The sequence below is a fragment of the Oncorhynchus clarkii genome, chromosome 1 (genome assembly GCF_045791955.1).
Source record: "Oncorhynchus clarkii lewisi isolate Uvic-CL-2024 chromosome 1, UVic_Ocla_1.0, whole genome shotgun sequence".
Taxonomy (NCBI): Eukaryota; Metazoa; Chordata; class Actinopteri; order Salmoniformes; family Salmonidae; genus Oncorhynchus; species Oncorhynchus clarkii.
The window spans coordinates 77,322,136-77,346,589 of NC_092147.1; the positions used below are offsets into that span (position 1 = coordinate 77,322,136).

The following is a 24,454-nucleotide window of genomic DNA, read 5'->3' on the forward strand; positions in this document are numbered from 1 at the left end:
GATGTTGTCCTGCAGTATACACACAATTCCTTTCTAAAGGTCCCAGAGACTAGTAAACAGTGTTGGGGTGACATACTCATATATATATATTTATATATTTATATATATATTACCATTACAGTCTCACAGGGTTGGCCAAGGTCCAAGTGCCCCTTTGATTTGGACAAGCCCTCCAGAAGTACTTTTACATTTTTTTATAAATGATTGATTTGGGGCCAAATCTAACTGTTTTCAGTAGATCACTGTACCACCAGCCATGGCCTCCCCTGCAAATAATTGTTCTCCCTTTTTCAATTATTATCCTTACAAATAAGGGTAATCTTTTAACCATATTGAGCCATTTGGATCCAGCCCAAATATGCCAAGTTATCAGCAAAAAATGCCTCTTTACTGGGTTCCCTGTTGGCTTCTCTCCCCCATATGACTGACCCTGACCATGTACAGTATGTAAATGTATGCGTTGACTTCCCTTGGGAACGTGCTGCTATAATTTATGATTTGCTGTGCAGTGCAATAAAGCAGCTAGGTTGGGGCACTAGGTTGGGGCACTGACCCTCTAGGTAAATAAAAATGTCCAACAATCAATGTGTTGCTTTCTTTTACAGTCTCAGCAGAAATGCATCGTAATCTTTGCGTTGGTGTGCTGTTTCGCCGTGCTGGTGGCCTTGATCTTCTCAGCGGTGGATGTCTGGGGAGAGGATGAAGACGGTATAACAGAGGAGAACTGTAACAAGAACTGCAGGTGAGATATCCTCCAGCCATAACAATCTCTCAATTCCCATAGCCCAGTTTTTCAAAAATTATCTTTATGGATTTCACCTAGGATTATCCGATCAAATGGATAGAGAGAGAATGAATGAATGGAATGGTAATCCCCATTTAAGTCAATGATCTGTCCGTTCTATTCATTCTATTTCTATGCATTTAATCTATGCATTTAATCCAGATAGCATTACACTGTCTATACACTGTCAATCAAGTACACTATATATACAAAAGTATGTAGACACTCCTTCAAAATAGTGGATTCGGCTATTTCAGTCACACCCATTGCTGACGGTTGTATAAAATCAAGCACACAGCCATGCAATCTCCATAGACAAGCATTGCCAGTAGAATGGCCTTACTGAAGAGCTCAGTGACTTTTAGAGTGGCAATGTCATAGGATGCCAACTTTCCAACAAGTCAAGTTTGTCAAATTTCTGCCCTGCTAGAGGTGCCCCGGTCAACTGTAAGTGCTGTTATTGTGAAGTGGAAACGTCTAGGAGCAACAACGGCTCAGCTGCGAAGTGGTAGGCCACACAAGTTCACAGATCTGGACCGCAGAGTGCTGAAGTGCATAGCGCGTAAAAATAATCTGTCCTCGGCTGCAATACCAACTACCGAGTTCCAAACTACCTCTGGAAGCAACATGAGCACAATAACTGTTCGTTGGGAGCTTCATGAAATGGGTTTCCATGGCTGAGCAGCCGCACACAAGCCTAAGATCACCATGCACAATGCCAAGCATCGGCTGGAGTGGTGTTCGCCATTGGACTCTGGAGTGGCGGAAATGCATTCTCTGGAGTGATGACAGCAAATGCTCTGGCAAACAAATAAACAAACACCATCCAACCTGGAACTGAGTGAGTAATGCTTGGTCTGAAGCAATTTTTTTACTTTCAAAAGCCAAGAAGAAAAATATATTACAATGATATATTTTACTTTATAAGGACTGAATGCTAAGGCTACTAAGCTTGCTAGGACAAAGAGCTACAATTTCAATTAGCACTGATGTGTCGATACCTTTGAGCCCAACAAATGGCCGGCTACCCCACCCAAATCCAAAGGCCTCGAAGCCCCCTCCTGTTGTTCAGGGCCATCCACTGGCATTTTATACAAGAAATCTGCCAACAGAAATAAAAGCTTCTCCCAAGTGGATGTGACACACACCTACTCCCATTACCTGCTGCTTGGATTCCACCTGGCAATCTGTTCACCGTCTGTCCTGGTTGTCTCCCCGTCTGGTACAAGTACCCCCCCCCCCCCACACACACTGTTGGGGCTGTGACTCGTAACTTACATGGCTTGCCCAAAGTCGTTAAATATTTTTAAAATCTTGTGCATCTTGCTATTTTGCTATTTGCCTCATGACTCCTGCATGCTTTGTTGACTACAAACTTTCTTTACCCAACCATGGGACAGATTGTTTGTTCCCACACTCGGGACTCTGACTATTGGTTACACAGACTTACACAGACTCCCATCCCATTCTAACCACCTCTTGCCGGCTTTGTATTCATTTTACCTGATGAAATTGCTGTACAATATGATCTTGTTGCCATCTGATGCACATTCAGATGTCGTAAATCAGCACTGCAGAGCTTTCCCTGATTGTATTACTGTTGATCAAATCACATTTATTTATATAGCCCTTCTTACATCAGCTGATATCTCAAAGTGCTACACAGAAACCCAGTCTAAAACCCCAAACAGCAAGCAATGCAGGTGTAGAAGCACGGTGGCTAGGAAAAACTCTTTAGAAAGGCCAAAACCTAGGAAGAAACCTAGAGAGGAACCAGGCTATGAGGGGTGGCCAGTCCTCTTCTGGCTGTGCCGGGTCTAGATTATAACAGAACATGGCCAAGATGTTCAAATGTTCATAAATGACCAGCATGGTCAAATAATAATAATCACAGTAGTTGTCGAGGGTGCAACAAGTCAGTTGGCTTTTCATAGCCGATCATTAAGAGTATCTCTACCGCTCCTGCTGTCTCTAGAGAGTTGAAACCAGCAGATCTGGGACAGGTAGCACGTCCGGTAAACAGGCCAGGGTTCCATAGCCGCGGGCAGAACAGTTGAAACTGGAGCAGCAGCACGGCCAGGTGGACTGGGGACAGCAAGGAGTCATCATGCCAGGTAGTCCTGAGGCATGGTCCTAGGGCTCAGGTTGATGATTTATGTTTGATGTTGATGATATCTGGAAATGTGCATGTACACCCTGGCCCATCTACTGTTGCTAGCCCCAATTCTGACTTGTGCTCTAATATCTGCTTCACTGATTTCTGCTCTTGTAAAAGCCTGATTTTTCTGCACGTTAACACTAGAAGCTTATTACCTAAAATGGATCAGTTGAAAGTGTGTGTTCACAGCCCCAATCCATATGTGTTGGTCACTACTGAGACATGGGTGTTTTGAATTCTGATGTTGAATTCTGTTCATAACCTTTTTTGGCAAGACAAAGGTGGGGGAGTGGCAATCTTTACCAAGGATCACCTTCAGTGCTTAGTTGTCTCCAACAAGTCTGTCCCCAAACAATTAGATTTTCTAGTATTAAGTATTACACTTTAAAATAGCTCTTTGTTGACTGTTGCTGGGTGCTATCGTCCTTCTTCAGCACCGGCCTGTACCTTACCTGCCCTAAGCTCTCACCTGGCCCCTTACACTAAGTCTGAATATGTCCTGTTATGTTACCTAAACTGGGACATGTTTAAACGACCTGACCAAGTCCTAAAGCAATGGGACTCCCTAAATCTTTCTCAGATTATCACCAATCCAACAAGGTATGACTCCAAACACCCAGAAAATGTGGGTGTTTGGGGATCAAGCTTCTTTTTTTATATTTTCAGTGGTTTTGTTAACAAACACGCCCCCATAAAGAAAATGAGAATTAAAAACAGGTTCAGCTCCTGGTTCGACCGTGATCTTGCAGAGTTACCATCTCAAGAATTGCATTTGGCGAAAGGCTTGGCACATGTATACTCAAGCTGACTGGCTCTTGTTCAGGCAAATTAGAAATAAGTCCACTAAGGCTATCCGGAAGGCCAAAGTTAGTTACTTTAAGGAGCAGTTCTCTCTCTGTGGGTCTAACCCCAAGAAGTTCTGGAAAACAGTTAAAGACATGGAGAATAAACCCTCTTCACAGCTGCCCATGTCCCTTAAAGTTGATGATGTGGTTGTGGTGTCTGACAGTCAGGATTCCTATTTGACTCAGCCGTGCCTCCTTGTCCATCCAACATTTCCTCATCTTCCACCCCTTCTAATGCGACTAACCCCGATGCTTCTCTCTCTTTTTTCCCCTGCCCTGCTACAAAGTTTTTCCTTACAGGCAGTCACTGAGTCCGAGTTGCTAAAGGAGGTCCTGAAACTTGACCCCAAAAAACCATCTGGGTCAGATGGTTTAGACCCTTCTTTAAGGTTGCTGCCCCTATCATCATCAAGCCTCTCTCCAACCTTTTTAACCTGTCTCTCCTTTCTGGGGAGGTTCCCATTGCTTGGAAGGCAGCCACGGTTTGTCCTTGAAACAAAGGAGGAGATCCAGCTGATCCTAACTGTTTTAAATCCTGTTGTGACTCGGGGCAGTATTTTCATTTTTGAAAAAAAAAAACGTTCCCGTAGTAAACGGGATATTTTGTCAGGACAAGATGCTAGAATATGCATATAATTGACAGCTTAGGATAGAAAACACTCTAAAGTTTCCAAAACTGTAAAAAATATTGTTTGTGAGTATAACAGAACTGATGTTGCAGGCGAAAGCCTGAGAAAAATCCAATCCGGAAGTGCCCCATGTTTTGAAAGCGCTGCGTTCCAATGAGTCCCTATTGAGCAGTGAATGGGCTATCAACCAGATTACTCTTTCTCCGTATTCCCGAAGATGTCTACAGCATTGTGACGTAGTTTTACGCATTTATGTTGAAGAATACCCTTAAGCGGCATTGCGCAAGTGGTCACCTGATGCTGCCAGAGAGATTCTCGTGTAAAATACAGAGGTAGCCATTACTCCAATCGGTCCTACTGAAAAACGAATTGTCCCGATGGATATATTATTGAATAGATATTTGAAAAACACCTTGAGGATTGATTATAAACAACGTTTGCCATGTTGCTGTCGATATTATGGAGCTAATTTGGAATATTTTGACTGCAAGTGACTGCAATTTCCGGGTGATTTCTCAGCCAAACGTGAAGAACAAACGGATTTTGGGAAAAAAGGAACATTTGCTATCTAACTGGGAGTCTCGTGAGTAAAAACATCCGAAGCTCATCAAAGGTAAACTATTTAATTTGATTGCTTTTCTGATTTCCGTGACCAAGTTACCTGCTGCTAGCTGGACAAAATGCTATGCTAGGCTATCGATTAACTTACACAAATGCTTGTCTAGCTTTGGCTGTAAAGCATATTTTGAAAATCTGAGATGACAGGGTGATTAACAAAAGGCAAAGCTGTGTCTCAATATATTTCATTTGTGATTTTCATGAATAGGAATATTTTCTAGGGATATTTATGTCCGTTGCGTTATGCTAATTAGTGTCAGGCGATGATTACGCATGCGGGATGGGGAGTCACTAGAGGATTTATAGGACCATTTCTATTTTGCACCATTTATCAAAAGTGTTGGAAAAACGTGTCAATAAACAATTGACTGGCTTTCTTGATGTCTATACTATTGCAATGTGGTTTCCGCTCAGGTTATGGATGTGTCACTGCAACCTTAAAGGTCCTCAATGATGTCACCTTTGCCCTTGATTCTATGCAATGTTTTGAGGCAATTAAAAAAAATATATATGTATATTGACTTGGCCAAAGCATTTGATATGGTAGACCATTCCATTCTTGTTGGCTGGCTAAGGAGTATTGGTGTCTCTGATGGGTCTTTGGCCTGGTTTGCTAACTACCTCTCTCAAAGAGTGCAGTGTATAAAGTCAGAAAATCAGCCACTGCCTGTCTCCAAGGGAGTACCCCAAGGGTCAATCCTAGGTCCCACGCTCTTCTCAATTTACATCAACAATATAGCTGAGGCAGTATTAAGCTCTCTCATCCATTTATATGCAAATACAGTTTTATACTCAGCTGGCCCCTCCCCGGATTTTGTGTTAAATGCTCTACAACAAAGCTTTATTAGTGTCCAAAAAGCTTCCTCTACCCTTAACCTTGTTCTGATCACCTTCAAAACAAAGGTCATGTGGTTTGTTAAGAAGAATGCCCCTCTCCCCACGGGTGTGATTACTACCTCTGAGGGTTTCAGCATGACATTACCCCAGTGCACAAAGTGAGGTCAGAAATGATTTGTCGAGATCGGTGTGGAAGAACTTGACTGGCCTGCACAGAGCCCTGACCTCAACCCCATCGAACACCTTTGGGATGAAATGGAACGCCGGTTGCGAGCCAGGCCTAATCGCCCAACATCCGTGCCCGGCCTCACTAATTATCTTGCAGCTTAATGGAAGCAAATCCCAGCAGCAATGTTCTAACATCTAGTGGAAAGCTTTCCTAGGAGAGTGTCCTAACAGAGTCTGTTATTGCAGCGAAGGAGGGACTAACTCCATATTAATGCCCATGATTTTGAAATGAGATGTTCGACGAACAGGTGTCCACGTAAATGGCCTTCTGTTGGGCTGCATCGATGACAGGGCACATCTGAAAGCATTGTGTGAGAAATAATCTATTTTGAGCGATGGGTTTGTTTGAGGAAGATAGAAATCCACTGTGCTCATTCAGAGTGGAACCTATCCCCTTTGCCTAGTAAGCTAAGTCAGTGTGGTGTAGAGAAAATGTAATACTTTGATCAAGACATTAATGTCAATTATGGGAATCATAGTTCTCCAAATCTGGCATATATATACAATTTTGTATGTGTCATAGGCCAAGACCTTTATGAGGCAGGGATCTTGTATTGCTTGTATTCAGGAAGTCTGCTTCAGGGGGAAAATTAGATTAATTTTTGGATTAGGGCACATAGGCCTTGTAAACAGAATATTTCATCAAATTAATATCCTGTGTGCAGGATAAACTTCTGTGCTGCGTCAGACGTTTTCCCAGATTAGGGCTGCAGTGTGCCAGAGAGGAGTTCATAATGATCGACATGGTGCTGCTTCCTTCCTTATGACTCTTTGTAAACTGTCAGCATTTGGAGCCACTATTGACCAGTGCTACATTTCACTGCTGTTAACTTGGTCTATTTCAGGACCTCCTGTATCTTGCCATGTCTGATCCCATTGGCTCCTGCTGTCTTAGCATTAATTGTCTGGGATTATGCATGGAGTGCTGTTTTAGAATGATTGGGGTTCTGTTCATGATGACATTTTGCCATGCCATGGTAGAGCTTAGTGAACGTAATGTTCCGTGAGCAGTATGGGGGTTGATAGCATCTCTCTACAGCTCTTTCACTTCAAGAGTGCTGAAGTACTTTTTATACTTTTCAGACTAATAATAATTTGAGGGGTGCTTATATTTGTTATTTCACACACAAGTGTAATGGAACTGTGTTTCTTGCATATCTCAACTCCCCAACTACCATTGTACAGCGCCCCTGGAGCAATTAGGGTTAAGTGCCTAGCTTTTACTTATTTTACCCTTATTTTACCAGGTAAGTTGACTGAGAACACATTCTCATTTACAGCAACAACCTGGGGAATAGTTACATGGGATGGGGGGTGATGAATGAGCTAATTGGAAGCTGGGGATGATTAGGTAGCCATGATAGGAGGGCCATATTGAGTATACAGCCAGGAGACCGGGGTTAATGCCCCTACTCTTACAATAAGTGCCATGGGATCTTTAGTGACCACAGACAGTCAGGACACCTGTTTAACGTCCCATCCGAAGACGGCACCCTACACAGGCCAATGGGATATATTTTTTTTAGACCAGAGGAAAGAGTGCTTCCTACCCAACTTCCAGCAGTATCTGGTCTCCCATTCAAAGACTGACCAGGACCAATCCTGCTTAGCTTCAGAGGCAAGCCAGCAGTGGGATGCAGTGTGGTATGCTTGCTCAAGGGCACAGCGGCAGATGTTTTACCTTGTAGGCTCTGGTATACTGTTTGAGCTCCTATTTCCTGTCTCGCATGAGTAATGTCAAATTGTCAACCTATACCCGATTGTCAAACTGCACACACTGCAATACAAGGTGTATTAAGCTGTGTCTAACATCAACTAATGCATTATTGCAATGATATTCTACCTCACAACTTTAGGTTAATCCAAAGATTCCTGTAGCCAATTAAATGCGATCATATTGTGCATTGCTGTACTTGTCTAACAGCTGGTATTGAATGTCTGTTGACGAGGTACATATTGATCCAAGGCTGTGTAGTGGCAGACTAGAAACTAAATAATGTCGTTTCCGGATGGTGATGGACCTAGAAAAGGGTTAGTGGTCTCATTTACTGGTAGACCTTTGATTAAAATATATCTTTGGAATCCACCGCTCCTGATAATGCAGTAGGAGAACTAGACTGTTTATTTACTTCGTACAAGACTTTATACATGGAAGTCCCCATCAAATGTTTGTTTTAATGTCACCTAAACTGTATAATGAATCAAGGGGCATAAGAACAGTTTGTCAAACATGTGTTTTTGGCTACTAATTACCAGTGCAGTCAGTATTCACCCAGTGCCCTATAAAGGAATGATGACTGTTTACTATTTCTGGCAGACCTTCAGTCAGTAGCATCCAAGACACTCTACCTGGGTCATATTCTACACAGTAACCAAACAGGCTCAAAGTTCTGCCAGCATCTGGAGTCTGAATGAATGGATTGTCTTAGCCACTGACAGCAGTATTATAACTCAATGAAACTCCAGGGCTGAAACATACTAAATCCAGTCTCAGGCCCAGGCAGTGAGATTCTTACATTTTATTTCTGGTATTTATCCTCATATATACAGTACCAGTCAAAAGTTTGGACACACCTACTCATTCAAGTCTTTTTCTTTTCTTTTTACTAGCTTCTACATTGTAGAATAATAGTGTGAAGACATCAAAACTATGAAATAACACATATGGAATCATGTAGTAACCAAGAAAGTGTTCAACAAATCTTTGAGATTCTTCAAAGTAGCCACCTTTGTCTTGATGACAGCTTTGCACACTATTGGTATTCTCTCAACCAGCTTCATGAGGTAGTCACCTGGAATGTATTTCAATTAACAGGTGTGCCTTGTTAAAAGTTCATTTGTGGAAATTATTTCCTTAATGCGTTTGAGCCAGTCAGTTGTGTTGTGACAAGGTAGGGGTGGTATACAGAAGACAGCCCTATTTGGTAAAAGACCAAGTCCATATTATGTCAAGAACAGCTCAAATAAGCAAAGAGAAATGACAATCCATCATTACTATAAGACATGAAGGCCAGTCAATTAGTAGGTGTGGTAGGAGTAGGTGTGTCCAAACGTTTGACTGGTACTGTATCTGTATCTGAGTATTCTCAGCAATTTTATTTTTTTATTTTACCTTTTATTTTACCAGGCAAGTCAATTAAGAACAAATTCGGCCTGGCAAGTGGCATAAGGCCTCCTGCGGGGCAATGGGGGCGGGGATTTAAAGTGTAAGAAAAGCAACAGCAATATATCAGACATTTGTAATGACATTACAATAATGCATAATAATACTTTTTTCATGACTTACGTCATCGTACTATATGTGAATTTGCCTATTCCTATTGGGATGTCATAAAGAATACATGAAAACACTGATCAATTCCAGGCAGATCTAGCTAGTCATCCATCATGGGTCTCATTCACATTCACAGAGCCTTGGCTGCTACTATCAAAATAGTTTCCACCATTTAACATGCCAGTCTGCTCCAGTGTGTCTGCCTGGACAGGCTTCCTGCTCGTTTGCAGAGCCGTTGGTTTTAACTTCTTCGTTAGCAGCTCTGCGCGTGTCATGGATGCACCACTGAAGGACATCAACAACACTGAAATCAGCCTTTCAGATAGGTGGGAGGGATTTCATTGTCATTCCAGAGATTTAAAACTTTAGCTTTCACTTTGAAAATTACTGAAGTTTCCTCCACTTGGGTATCAAGTAATACACACGGCTGCACATTGGTATTTCAAATGAGGGTGGCCTAATGTGCACGCCATGTAAATAAATCTATGGATGTCCTTAGTGCTGAAACAAATGCTCTCCTCACTTTACAGAGACCTGCTTGCTGTTAGAGGCATACATAATCCCCGTGCATTATTTATTGAGTGAAATGGGTTGTTGTTTTTTCTCATTAAGATGACATTGTTCTTCTTCCCTGGTCTTCCCCACTTTTGTGTTTCTAATTCTCATGGTAAATAATGCATGGAGTGACTGTTCATTTTATCAGTCTCTGAATCTTGCATGCTATTTCCAGAGTTTGCTTGTTTGTGTGTTATTGCATTTTGTCTATTCATGTTTTAGAGATTTAAAGTTTACAGAATAATCTACCATACTTTCTTGATCCTAACCTAAATCAATCCAAGTTCATTTCACAAACACATTTGTTTGACTACCATTCTCTTTGGGATATGTAGTGCTTTACTTATGGAACATATGAACCTTAGTGTCCTTTACCATATTCATTTTCTCCAACGTCATGACCTGATTTCAAGTGGTTAGTCACCCAGTCACTTTTTCTGGTACGCCACCGGTCAATTTGGTTTTGCAGCACTGACGGTATTTTGTCTGCTTGCTGACTCAACCGGGGCCAGGAACTGAATGTCTGCTCAACATCTCACTTGACTTGCCCTATTATCGTTTTATGTGATTAACTGTGTTTTCCTCCAAATGTTTTTTATATATATTTTTTGGGGTTACCCCCTTTTTTCTCCCCAATTTCGTGGTGTCCAATTGTCCCATCATTGCAACTCCCGTACGGACTCGGGAGAGGCGAAGGTCAATATCCGTGCGTCCAACGAAACACGACCCCGCCAAGCCGCACTGATTCTTGACACAATGCCTGCTTAATCTGGAAGTCCGCCTCACCAATGTGTCGAAGGAAACACCATACACCTGGCGACCTTGTCAGCGTGCATCCCCCCAGCCCGCCACAGGAGTGGCTAGAGTGCTGCAGTGCCTTAGACCGCTGTGCCACTCTGGAGGCGTTTTCCTCCAATATTCAACCATTTCCCAGCATGAAGAATGTTTGCTCGGTATTGGATCGGTATGAATCAATGATCTGGCAAGATAAAGCAGAAGCAATTTAGTTTTTTGTCATTTTTTGTTGCATTTTTTATAATTATACAGATAAGAAAGAACCGGTAGAGGGAAAAACATACACTAATCCTCTACCAGATAAAACCCAAACCCACCCCAACCCCCCATGCTCTAACAGAACACACACTGATCCCCTACCAGATCAAACCCACCCCAACCCCCCATGCTCTAACAGAACACACACTGATCCCCTACCAGATCAAACCCACCCCAACCCCCCATGCTCTAACAGAACACACACTGATCCCCTACCAGATCAAACCCACCCCAACCCCCCATGCTCTAACAGAACACACACTGATCCCCTACCAGATAAAACCCACCCCAACCCCCCATGCTCTAACAGAACACACACTGATCCCCTACCAGATCAAACCCACCCCAACCCCCCATGCTCTAACAGAACACACACTGATCCCCTACCAGATAAAACCCACCCCAACCCCCCATGCTCTAACAGAACACACACTGATCCCCTACCAGATCAAACCCACCCCAACCCCCCATGCTCTAACAGAACACACACTGATCCCCTACCAGATCAAACCCACCCCAACCCCCCATGCTCTAACAGAACACACACTGATCCCCTACCAGATCAAACCCACCCCAACCCCCCATGCTCTAACAGAACACACACTGATCCCCTACCAGATAAAACCCACCCCAACCCCCCATGCTCTAACAGAACACACACTGATCCCCTACCAGATCAAACCCACCCCAACCCCCCATGCTCTAACAGAACACACACTGATCCCCTACCAGATCAAACCCACCCCAACCCCCCATGCTCTAACAGAACACACACTGATCCCCTACCAGATCAAACCCACCCCAACCCCCCATGCTCTAACAGAACACACACTGATCCCCTACCAGATCAAACCCACCCCAACCCCCCATGCTCTAACAGAACACACACTGATCCCCTACCAGATAAAACCCACCCCAACCCCCCATGCTCTAACAGAACACACACTGATCCCCTACCAGATAAAACCCACCCCAACCCCCCATGCTCTAACAGAACACACACTGATCCCCTACCAGATCAAACCCACCCCAACCCCCCATGCTCTAACAGAACACACACTGATCCCCTACCAGATCAAACCCACCCCAACCCCCCATGCTCTAACAGAACACACACTGATCCCCTACCAGATCAAACCCACCCCAACCCCCCATGCTCTAACACACATATGTCAGAGTCAAGGCCCGCGGGCCACATCCGGCCCGCAAGAAGGTTTTTTACGGCCCCTGGGATGATCTTGATTTATTATTAGAACCGGCCCGCAGCAAGCCGGCAGCCCGCAGATCTTTTACACGCACCAATACTACATTTCCCACAATGCAAAGGTGACGCACCGAGCAGTAGGCTGCTTCATTTCAATATTTATTGGCACAGCAGTCGTCAGCATCACAGTAAAATTAACTTTCAGATACCCATCAAAAATGGCAAAACGGAAGGTGGATACTGAGAACCGGGGGTTTCAAACAAGGTGGGAGTCGGAGTATATGTTCACGAAGGTAGCTGGAAAACCTGTGTGTCTTCTGTGTGGAGAAAGTGTGGCGGTACTGAAAGAGTATAATCTGAGACGACATTATGAAACGAAACACGCGGACACACACGCGGACGCAACTGTCAAGGCCAGTTTTATTTTGGCAGAAGAGATCGCTAAATCAGCCCGGCCATTTACGGAGGGGGATTTCATCAAAAACTGCATGATTAAAGTTTGTGACGAAGTTTGCCCAGAAAAAAGGCAACTCTTTTTAAATGTGAGTCTGAGCAGAAACACCATTGCCGAGAGAGTAGACCAGTTGTCCATCAATCTAAAAGAGCAGCTTGTGAAAAAGGGAAAAGATTTTATTGCATATTCCTTGGCTGTGGATGAGAGCACCGACATTTCTGACATTGCCCAGTTGTCAATTTTCATCCGCGGAGTGGACTCCAACCTAAGCGTGACAGAGGAGTTTTTGGCTTTACGTCCTATGCATGGCACAACTACGGGGCATGATTTGTATGAAGAGGTGTCAAGATGTGTAAATGAGATGGAGCTGCCTTGGGAAAAACTCGTGGGTTTGACAACCGACGGAGCACCTGCGATGTGTGGACACAGGAGCGGACTGGTGGCGAAGATACGGGAAAAGATGCAAGAGGAAAACGCGACAGGTGAGCTGACAGCTTATCATTGTATCATACACCAGGAAGCGTTGTGCGGTAAAGCCTTGAAAATGGAGCATGTAATGAGCATCATCACGCGCACAGTTAACTTTATCAGAGCCAAAGGTTTGAATCACCGCCAGTTCAAGGCATTTCTGACGGAGTTAGAAACGGAGCATGGTGATTTGCCTTATCACACAGAGGTGCGATGGCTAAGCCAGGGAAAGGTGCTTCAAAGATGTTTCGAGCTTCGTGAGGAGATTTGTCTGTTCTTGGACAGCAAAGGGAAAGACACAACACAACTCCGAGACGAAATGTTTCTGTGTGAAATGGCTTTTCTGTGTGACATTACGAGTCATCTGAATGCAATAAACTTGCAGCTGCAGGGTCGGGATCGTGTCATCTCTGATATGTACAGTACAGTGAAGGCATTTAAAACCAAACTGACTCTGTGGGAGACGCAGATGCGGAAAGAAAATTTGAGCCACTTTCCCAGCTGCCAGACCATGAAAGAGAAGCTCTCTACCAGTGCGTTCCCGAGCACACAGTTGGCTGATAAAATAGGTATGCTTGCCGCTGACTTTCGACGCCGATTTGCTGACTTTGAAGCACAAAAAAGCAGGTTGGAACTGCTCGGTAACCCATTTGCTGTTGACGTGGAAAGCTCACCACCAAACCTCCAAATGGAGTTGATTGACCTCCAATGCAATGATGCACTGAGGGCAAAATATGCGGCAGTGGGTGCTGCGGAGTTCGCCCGTTTCCTCCCCGGCACAATGCCCCAGCTGCGCATCCAGGCTGCTCAAACGTTGTCTATGTTTGGCAGCACATACCTGTGTGAACAACTGTTTTCTTTGATGAACCTGAACAAAACATCACACAGAAGTCGACTTACTGCTGAACACCTCCACTCAATTCTGAGGATTTCTTCAGCTCAGAGCCTTACCCCGAACATTGATGAACTTGTGGAAAAGATGGGACACCACCAAGTATCACCCTCAACCTCAAACAAGTGAACATTACTGTGCAATCACATATTTAGAGTTTTTACTCAGTTCAAGTTTAAAAGTTAAAATTTAATATTTGTTTTCACTGCATGTTACTTCTCCTTAAACAAAGTGTTGTTTTTGATTAATAGATTTTTGCACTTTATTTTTTTGTATTTCAATCCAATTATATTTTTAAAATATTTCAGTTGAGTGGATGATAGAAAATTGCTATTATTGTTTTTTCTTTGAAGTAAATTTAGCCCACTTTTGCTAAAATAGAAAATATAGTCTACTGATGGTGCCTTGAATACCGGTTTCTTTCATTTAATGTTCATGTTATGGGGATATTTATATAAAGGAAATTTGTCTTTTGTGTCTGTTGAAAATTAAAGATTACTGACAGAGCCATAAGAAAATATTGCTTTATTCATCTGATCATATTGTAATATATTTGTTAGGTTTTCAGTAGGTTCAATTAGGTTCACTAGACTATATGCGTCATTTAAAAATTTTTCAATGAACATTCGAACAGTCCGGCCCTCGTCTTGTAGCTGATTTTTTTATTTGGCCCTCCGTCCATTTGACTTTGACACCCCTGCTCTAACAGAACACACTGATCCCCTACCAGATCAAACCCACCAACCCCCCATGCTCTAACAGAACACACACTGATCCCCTACCAGATCAAACCTACCCCAATGCTCCAACAGAGCCCCACCCCAAAACCAGACTGAAAGCAGGTATTATATAGAATTTCAGTTATATATACAGTTGAAGTTGGAAGTTTACATGCACTTAGGTTGGAGACATTAAAACTTGTTTGTCAACCACTCCACAAATTTCTTGTTAACAAACTATAGTTTTGGCAAGTCGGTTAGGACATCTACTTTGTGCATGACACAAGTAATTTACAACAATTGTTTACATACAGATTATTTCACTGTATCACAATTCCAGTGGGTCAAAAGTGTACATACAAAGTTGACTGTGCCTTTCGACAGCTTGGAAAATTGCAGAAAATGATGTCATGGCTTTAGAAGCTTCTGATAGGCTAATTGACATCATTTGAGTCAATTGGAGATGTACCTGTGGATGTATTTCAAGGCCTATCTTCAAACTCAGTGCCTCTTTGCTTGACATCATGGGAAAATCAGCCAAGACCTCAGAAGAAAAATTGTAGACCTCCACAAGTCTGGCTCATCCTTGGGAGCAATTTACAAATGCCTGAAGGTACCACGTTCATCTGTACAAACAATAGTATGCAAGTATAAGCACCATGGGACCACGCAGCCGTCATACCGCTCAGGAAGGAGACGCGTTCTGTCGCCTAGAGATGAACGTACTTTGGTGCGTTCAAAGTGGTGATCCTAACTGACCTGAGGGAATTTGTACGAGGATTAAATGTCAGGAATTGTAAAAAAGTAGGTTTAAATGTATTTGGCTAAGATATATGTAAACTTCAACTGTGTGTGTGTGTGTGTGTGTGTGTGTGTGTGTGTGTGTGTGTGTGTGTGAGAGCGATAATCAAACAAAAAGTAAACGAGTAAAAACAGTGATACAAATTCCAATTTGGGTTTGTTTATGGAGTTGTGAAAGTAGCTGGGTCCATGTCTTCTACAAAGGATAGGAAAGGAGGCCAGATATTATAATGTAATTGCAGATCCGCTAATGGAGTAGCACATTTTCTCTGGCTTGATGTTGCATGACTTCCTTTATCCAATGGCTAAACGTAGGAGGAAACCCATCCTTCAGAGCCATTCGGGTTTGATAAAAGCACTCAGGCTGACACACTAATTCCAATATGTTTACCTTATATTCAGCACTTCTGCTGGGCTAGAATGGGGTTTGAAACATTAAGGAGAGCAACTGAATTTGCAATGTACAGAAATGTACTGCGTGGTGTGTCTATGAAATTGAAATAGAACACATTCTTGGCAGATGTAACACAGTTCTTAGAAGATTTAATTCAATTACTTATGATCAATTAGCTTTGATGATGTTCTTATGGCCCAGCACACAGTTTGACGTACATCTGTGTTCGTTAGGTCTGATCTGTGTTTGTTGTCAGGTTGCTATGACAGCCTAAGTCACTGATATATGTTTCACTTAGACCTGGATACATTCATGGAGAGACAATAGACACTGTGTTTCTAAAATATATTTCAAGTTAATGTCATGTGCACTGAACTGCCTTTCTTGCAAGCTCCAAACCCCCAAATGCAGTAATCAATATCAATGTAGCACTAAAAATAACATAACAAAAACACACAACAAATAAGAACATGAGAAAGTAAGAAGCTATGTACTGTACAGGGTCAGTTCCAATACCATATAAACAATGTGCAGGGATACTGGAGTGATACTATGTATTAGGGTCAGGTGACTAGGCATCAGGATATATGATGTGTAATTGATTGTATGCGCACACGTGTGTGTGTGTTTGAGTCCTGTGAGTGTGCATACAGAGGGTGCAGAAATAAAACACGGGTCAACTCAGTCCGTGTAGCCATTCTGTTTGCTATTTACCAGTCTTATGGATTGGGGATTGAAGCTGTTCAGGAGCCTATTGGTGTCCAGACTTTTATTAAATCCCTTATTTTTTTAATTTTAATCCCATTTTCTCCCCAAATTCATGGTATCCCATTGGTAGTTACAGTCCTGTCCCATCGCTGCAACTCCCGTACGGACTCAGGAGAGGCAAAGGTCAAGAGCCGTGCGTCCTCCGAAACAGCCGCACTGCTTCTTGACACAACACCCACTTAACCCTGAAGCCAGCTGCACCAATGTGTCAGAGGAAACACCGTACACCTGGCACAGATAGCAGTGCCTTAGACCACTACGCCACTCGGGAAGCCCCATTGGTGTCAGACTTGATGCACCGGTACCGCTTGCCATGCGGAAGCAGAGAGCACAGTCTATGGCTTGGGTGACTGGAGTCTTCAACAATTTTCCGGGCCTTCCTTTCACACCGCCTGATGTAGAGGTCCTGGATGGCAGGGAGCTCGGCCCTAGGGATATACTGGGCTGTCCGCACCACCCTCTGTAGTGCCATGCGATCGAGACTGGTGCTGTTGCCATACTAAGCAGTGATGCAGCCAGTCAAGATGCTGTCAATGGTGCAGCTGCAGAACTTTGAGGATTTGAGGGTCCATGCCAAACATTTTCAACCTCCTGAGGGGGAAGAGGCACTGTCGTGCCGTCTTCACAACTGTGCATGTGTGAGTGAACCATTTTAATTCCTTAGTCATTTGGACACCGAGGAACTTGAAGCTCTCGACCTGCTCCACTGCAGGCCCGTTGATGTGGGTGGAGGGTGTGCTTGCCCCCCCCCCAGATCCACGATCAGCTCCTTGGTCTTACTGATGTTGAGGGAGAAGTTATCCCGGCACCACACTACCAGGTCACTGACCCCCTCCCTGTAGGCTGTGTCGTCGTAGGCTGTGTCATCATCGCCGGTGATCAGGCCTACCATCCTCATGTCGTAAGCAAACTTGATAGTGTTGGAGTTATGCATGGCCACACAGTTGTAGATGAACAGGGAGTACAGGAGGGGACTAAGCATGCACCCCTGTGGGGCCCCCGTGTTGCGGGTCATCGTGGCAGAGGGGATGTTGCCTACCCTCACCACCTGGGGTTGGCCCGTCAGGAAGTCCAGGATTCAGTTGCATAGGGAGGTGTTCAGTCCCAGGCTCCTAAGCTTGGTGTCGTGTCTTTGGCTATGCCGGATTAATTGATATGACATGCTATTCTATAAAATAATTGATCCGTAATTAATATTACCTGATTGAGCTAATCATGTAAATGTAATTAACTAGAGAGTCGGGGCACCACGAAATAATATTTATAGAGCTGTTATCTTCTGAATAAACTCTTAAAGACCTAGTAATATTTTACATCAATAGCAGTCAATATTAATTGTCACCTTAATTCAGTCTCATCTGAATGTTGTAAATTCTTGGTTATCTTCACGAACAAGTTGAATCAGCAATACAAAATTGGGTTTAATTATTTATTTACTAAATACCTAACTAATCACACATAATTACACATACACATAATTAATCATAACTTGATTACAAATTACGTCATAAAGGAAAACGTCAGATATGACAGATATGACAGCTTGTTACACAAAAGAAAAGGGGCTGGGTTTGACTGAAAGAGCGGGAAGACTGATGAACGAAGGGCAAAGCTGTGCTATTGTAAATACAGTATCTGATGCATTCTGAATTACCGCCCATTTGGAAAAGGAAAATGCAATAAATATTTACTCTGAGCTGCGCTTCGGTAGGTTGGTGGTAGATGGAAGGCCTTGTTGCCAAACCGAGTCCTTTGTCCTTTGAAGAATGTCCCTGGTGGTCAATTGGATACGTTGTAGTAACGTCGTTGTGTGATAGACGGGATACTCTGTCTGTTCCTTCCTAACCCTCGTTTGCAGCTGCTGTTGCTAACTCAACGGCTAGGAGGTATCACTTCTGTAGTGAATGAGTTCAAAGTTCATACCATTCGCAACCAAAGCTCACGCTGATGTTGGCTTCGTTCTGTAGTTATTATCTGAACCATTCTGACATCGGACCGTCGTCCTCACATCCTCGGAACAGGAGGTTATATTGTCGTCAAGGCTTTATATAGGAAGGGAGAAAAGGGGTGTGTTTCATAGTTTACAACCTATGTCTCTTCATGTGGGCGGGCCACTTAGTCGGGCCTAATTCACAGATGACAACCGAACTGACATCATATTAATTAAGTACCACCGCATATGTTCAATTGGTCGGATTACCAGAATATAGTTCATTTCCCCTCACCTTCTGATGTTCCCAGAATCTCTATGTTAACCAAGGTGTTTGCAAATGTAACATCAGTAGGGTAGAGAGAGGAAAAAGGGGGGAAGAAGTATTTATGACTGTCGTAAACCTACCCCCAGGCCAACGTCATGACATTGGTGAAGAGCTTGGAGGGGACAATCATGTTGAACGCTGAGCTGTAGTCAATGAACCGCATTCTCACATACAGTTGAAGTTGGAAGTTTACATACACCTTAGCCAAATACATTTAAACTCAGTTTTTCATAATTCCTGACATTTAATCCTGGTTAAAATTCCCTGTCTTAGGTCAGTTAGGATCACCACTTTTTATTTTAAGAATGTGAAATTTCAGAATAATAGTAGAGAATTATTTATTTCAGTTTTTATTTCTTTCATCACATTCCCAGTGGGTCAGAAATTTGCATACACTCAATTAGTATTTGGTAGCATTGCCTTAAACAATTTAAACTTGGGTCAAACATTTCGGGTAGCCTTCCACAAGCTTCCCACAATAAGTTGGGTGAATTTTGACCCATTCCTCCTGACAGAGCTGGTGTAACTGAGTCAGGTTTGTTGGCCTCTTTTGCTCTCACACGCTTTTTCAATACCGCCCACAAATTTTCTATAGGATTGAGGTCAGGGCTTTGAGATGGCCACTCCAATACCTTGACTTTGTTGTCCTTAAGCCATTTTGCCAGAACTTTGGAAGTATGCTTGTGGTCATTGTCCATTTGGAAGACTCATTTGCGACCAAGCTTTAACTTCCTGTCTGATATCTTGATGTTGCTTCAATATATCCACATCATTTTCCTCATGATGCCATGTATTTTGTGAAGTGCACCAGTCCCTCCTGCAGCAAAGCACCCCCACAACATGATTCTGCCACCCCAGTGCTTCACGGTTGGGATGGTGTTCTTCAGCTTGCAAGCCTCCCCCTTTTTCCACCAAACATAATGATGGTCATTATGGCCAAACAGTTCTATTTTTGTTTCATCAGACAAGAGGACATTTCTCCAAAAAGTACAATCTTTGTCCCCATGTGCAGTTGCAAACCATAGTCTGGCTTTTTTGATGGTGGTTTTGGAGCAGTGGCTTCTTCCTTGCTGAGCGGCCTTTCGGGTTATGTCGATATAGGACTCGTTTTACTGTGGATATAGATACTTTTGTACCTGTTTCCTCCAGCATCTTCACAAGGTCCTTTGCTGTTGTTCTGGGATTGATTTGCGCTTTTCGCACCAAAGTACATTCCTCTCTAGGCGACAGAACGCATCTCCTTACTGAGCGGTATGATGGCTGCGTGGTCCCGTGGTGTTTACACTTGCATACTATTGTTTGTACAGATAAACAGGGTACCGTCAGGCGTTTGGAAATTGCTCCCAAGGATGAACCAGAGTTGTGGAGGTCTACATTTTTTCTTCTGAGGTCTTGGCTGATTTCTTTAGATTTTCCCATGATGTCAAGCAAAGAGGCACTGAGTTTGAAGGTAGGCCTTGAAATACATCCACAAGTACACCTCCAATTGACTCGAATGATGTCAGAAGCTTCTAAAGCCATGACATAATTTTCTGGAGTTTCCCAAGCTGTTTAAAAGGCACAGTCAACCTAGTGTATGTTAACTTCTGTCCCACTGAAATTATGATATAGTGAACATTCATAAGTGAAATAATCTGTATGTAAATAATTGTTGTAAAAATTACTTGTGTCATGCACAAAGTAGATGTCCTAACCGACTTGCCAAAACTATAGTTTGTTAACAAGAAATTTGTGGAGGGGTTGAAAAACAAGTTTTTTTTAATGACTCCAACCTAAGTGTATTAAAACTTCCAACTTAAACTGTAGGTATTCCTCTTATACAGTATAGGTAGGTGAGGGCAGTGTGGAGTACAATTGAGATTGCGTTGTCTAGGGATCTGTTGGGGCGGTATGCAAATTGGAGTGGGTCTAAGGTGTCTGGGACGATGGTGTTGATATGTGCCGTAACCAGCCTTTCAAAGGAGAAGTTGAAAATGACAGTGAATATACGTGCCAGATGATCTGTGCATGCTCTGAGAATACTCCCTGGAATACTGTCCGGCCTTGCGAGTGTTAAACCTGATCTAAAGACCTTGGAGAGCGAGGCAAAGTAGAGATTTCCTTCTGGAGTGCCAATTTGGTGGGGTAAAGAAAAAAAACTACAACTTGGGTTCAAATTCTTTAACGGCCTGTTCGGGGGCAGAATGACAGAATTGTACCTTGTCAGCTCGGGGATTTGAACATGAAACCTTTCGGTTACTAGTCCAACGCTCTAACCACTAGACTACCCTGCCATCCTGATAATAGATTGAGTCTGCTTTGATGGTCAGGGTTTGCATTTTTGGGGATGATTCCATTGGTTCCACTGCATCAGGCAGGCTCAATTACACACAGTTAACCCACTGTTCCTAGGCCGTCATTGAAAATAAGAATTTGTTCTTAACTGACTTAAACCTTGCCTAGTTAAATAAAGGTAAAATTAAAATAAAAAAATGACTTGAAGTATTTCAAAGAAAACAAGTACTATTTGAACCCAGGCTTGATGACCGACTATTGGTGTTGAGACTTCACTGGTTTAGAAGCCTTTTTAAACTTTTCATCTTTGATTTCCATTACATTTATGATACTATAATTCACTCTACTTGAAAGCAGCCGGATGCATAGATAATGATTCTAAATGATGCCCTGGAAAATGTGCTACAGTTCCATTAGAGTTCTGCCACGGTGTTCCTGTTAGAAGGCAGTCCAGTCACTCTTCTATTCACCCCTACAACCGATCTCGGTGATAATAATGTCTAGATGGATAATTTTCTAAAATATAGTGTAGGAGGTAATCATAGGTGAACGTCAATGCATATGACCTCGTTTTACAACATCCCAAGGCAGCTGCACAAGTTACAGATGATTCTGTGGCTAATGCAGACAGACATAATTGTCACTGTGCTGTAAATTACTCTATTAAAATAAGTTATTTAATTAAACTTCTCTGGCTTCTAGGTCTTTTCAATTACAAGGCTGAAAAACAGCCATGTGTCATTAAATTAGTTTTTTTTTCTCATGTTCAATCTCAGGGTAGTGCTTGTGGAGAATATTCCAGAAGATGTCACCTTCTCTGAGAATGCTACGTCCCACCTCCCCCTCTCTGCTGGGCTGCACAGCCTGTTGGACCTGGCAGTGGCTGGTCACTCTGTGGAGATTGTGTCACCTCAATGGAACCTGAACCCCTCCGACTATGAATCCAGATTCCTTCAATCTTCTAGGCAGGTAAGCACAACAACCAAACAGGTAGCACCCCCAGGCCAAATAAGGCATTACTGTTTATCATACCTAGCCATAACACTTACTTTACGTGGCAGTTTTACTTATGGTCTTTTTCTTGTCAACAAATCCACATTTTATTGTATAAGATGCTCATTACTGTTCTTCCACCAAGAATACAAATAGCTCAAGTTCAAGTTTTATTGTAAAAGCACAGTGAAATGCTTAACTGCGAGCTCTATCCAACAGTGCACTTATTAATAAAATAGTCTAAATAATCATTTAAAAAAAAGTATATAATAAAGAAAACAAGAAATAAGAAACAGCTGTATCCAGGGAGTATGTATACATGTATACATATCTTGTTCACCTTATTCCAGCTGCTGTGATTTCAGCACTAAAACACTCCTGCTTACACCGAGGCTAAGGTTACACAGGGGTTTGGCTATAATGGCAGCGTTGAGGTTTGGACAACCCCTGTATCTACCCACTGCCATTTAGTTCATTAGGCCTAATGGCACCCCTTGGCAGTTTAACTGGAGAGAAATTGCACTTGGGGGCCCTCTGGCCTACACAATTATAATTGCTGGAGCCTGGCCCAATGTTAAAAATTACATTAAAATAAAATGCATTTTTGGTTATTGGTTATTTTTTTTTAAACTATAATCACAATTCAGCAACAAACAAAAAAATCTTTAGGAAATCTGTTCCCAACTATTCCCACGAAATAAAAACTATACACTATATATACAAAAGTATGTGGACACCCCTTCAAATGAGTGGATTTGGCTATTTCAGCCACACCCGTTGCTGACAGGTGTATAGATTGCACTCAGCCATGCAATCACCATAGACAAACATTGGCAGTAGAATGGCCTTACTGAAGAGCTCAGTGACTTTCAACGTGACAAGTCAGTTTGTCACATTTCTGCCCTGCTAGAGCTGTCCCGGTCGACTGTGAAGTAGAAATGTCTAGGAGCAACAACGGCTCAGTCGTGAAGTGGTAGGCCACACGAGCTCACAGGACGGGACTGCCTAGTGCTGAAGTGCGTAGCGCGTAAAAAACGTCTGTCCTCGGTTGCAACACTCACTACCGAGTTCCAAACCTCTTCTGGAAGCAACAACCGTACAATAACTGTTCGTCGGGAGCTTCATGAAATGGGTTTCCATTACCGAGCAGACGCATACAAGTCTAAGATCACCATGCGCAATGGCAAGCCTCGGCTGGAGTGGCGTAAAGCTCGCCGCCATTGGACTCTGGAGCAGTGGAAAAGCGTTCTCTGTAGTGATGAATCATGCTTCACCATCTGGCAGTCCGACTGACGCGTTTACACTGATGCCAGGAGAACGCTACCTGCCCCATAGTGCCAGGTTTGGTGGAGGAGTAATAATAGTCTGGGGCTGTTGTTCATGGTTCAAGCTAGGCCCCTTAGTTCCAGTGAAGTGAAATCTTAACGCTACAGCATACAATGACATTCTAGACGATTCTGTGCTTCCAACTTTGGCAACAGTTTTGGGAAGGCCCTTTACTGTTTCTGCATGACAATGCCCCCGTGCACAAAGCGAGGTCCATACAGAAATGGTTTGTCGAGATCAGTGTGGAAGAACTTGACTGGCCTGCACATAGCCCTGACCCCATCAAACACCTTTGGGATGAATTGGAACGCCGACTGCGAGCCAGGCCTAATCGCCCAACATCAGTGCCCGACCTCACTAATGCTCTTGTGCCTAAATGGAAGCAAGTCCCTGGGGCAATGTTCCAACATCTAGTGGAAAGCCGTCCCAGAAGAGTGGAGGCTGTTATAGCAGTAAAGGGGAGACCAACTCCATATTAATGCCCATGATTTTGGAATGAGATGTTTGATGAGCAGGTGTCCACATACTTTTGGTCAGGTAGTGTATGATTGTGTCTCAATGTAATCTTGGTATGAAATGATTGTTAGTTTCAAATGCAATATATTTTTGAGCTTACTTGTGGTCATTTTGCAGTGTACAAATTATTATAATTACGTTTCGGCCCCCGAAACCCGCTTTGACAAATCAGCCCGCGGCTGAATTTAGTTGCCTACCCCTGACCTATGGTGATCCAATTGATTGTGTTCTTGGTTACAGGGTCAGGCTTTGCTGCAAAGACTGCAGGGGCTGAAGAAGAAGGGAATCAATTTGAAGATAGCCAGTGGAATGATCAACTCTTCAGAGCTGAAGAGCCTGTCTCGTCACAGTGAGTCATGTTGTCAACCACAAGACCAGAGCTACAGTGACATTTACATTCCGTATA

The 24,454-nt window shown here is 43.1% G+C and overlaps 1 protein-coding gene across 1 annotated transcript in view; it reads left to right on the plus strand.

The window, feature by feature from the left end:
* LOC139412642 (inactive phospholipase D5-like) overlaps positions 1-24,454 on the plus strand; it is a 72,335-nt gene that overhangs the window by 36,621 nt on the left and 11,260 nt on the right. Inside the window, exons 2-4 of the mRNA XM_071159323.1 lie at positions 606-742; positions 21,990-22,182; positions 24,289-24,397. Coding sequence (XP_071015424.1) covers positions 606-742; positions 21,990-22,182; positions 24,289-24,397 — 439 coding nt within the window. The remainder of the gene's footprint in view (positions 1-605; positions 743-21,989; positions 22,183-24,288; positions 24,398-24,454) is intronic.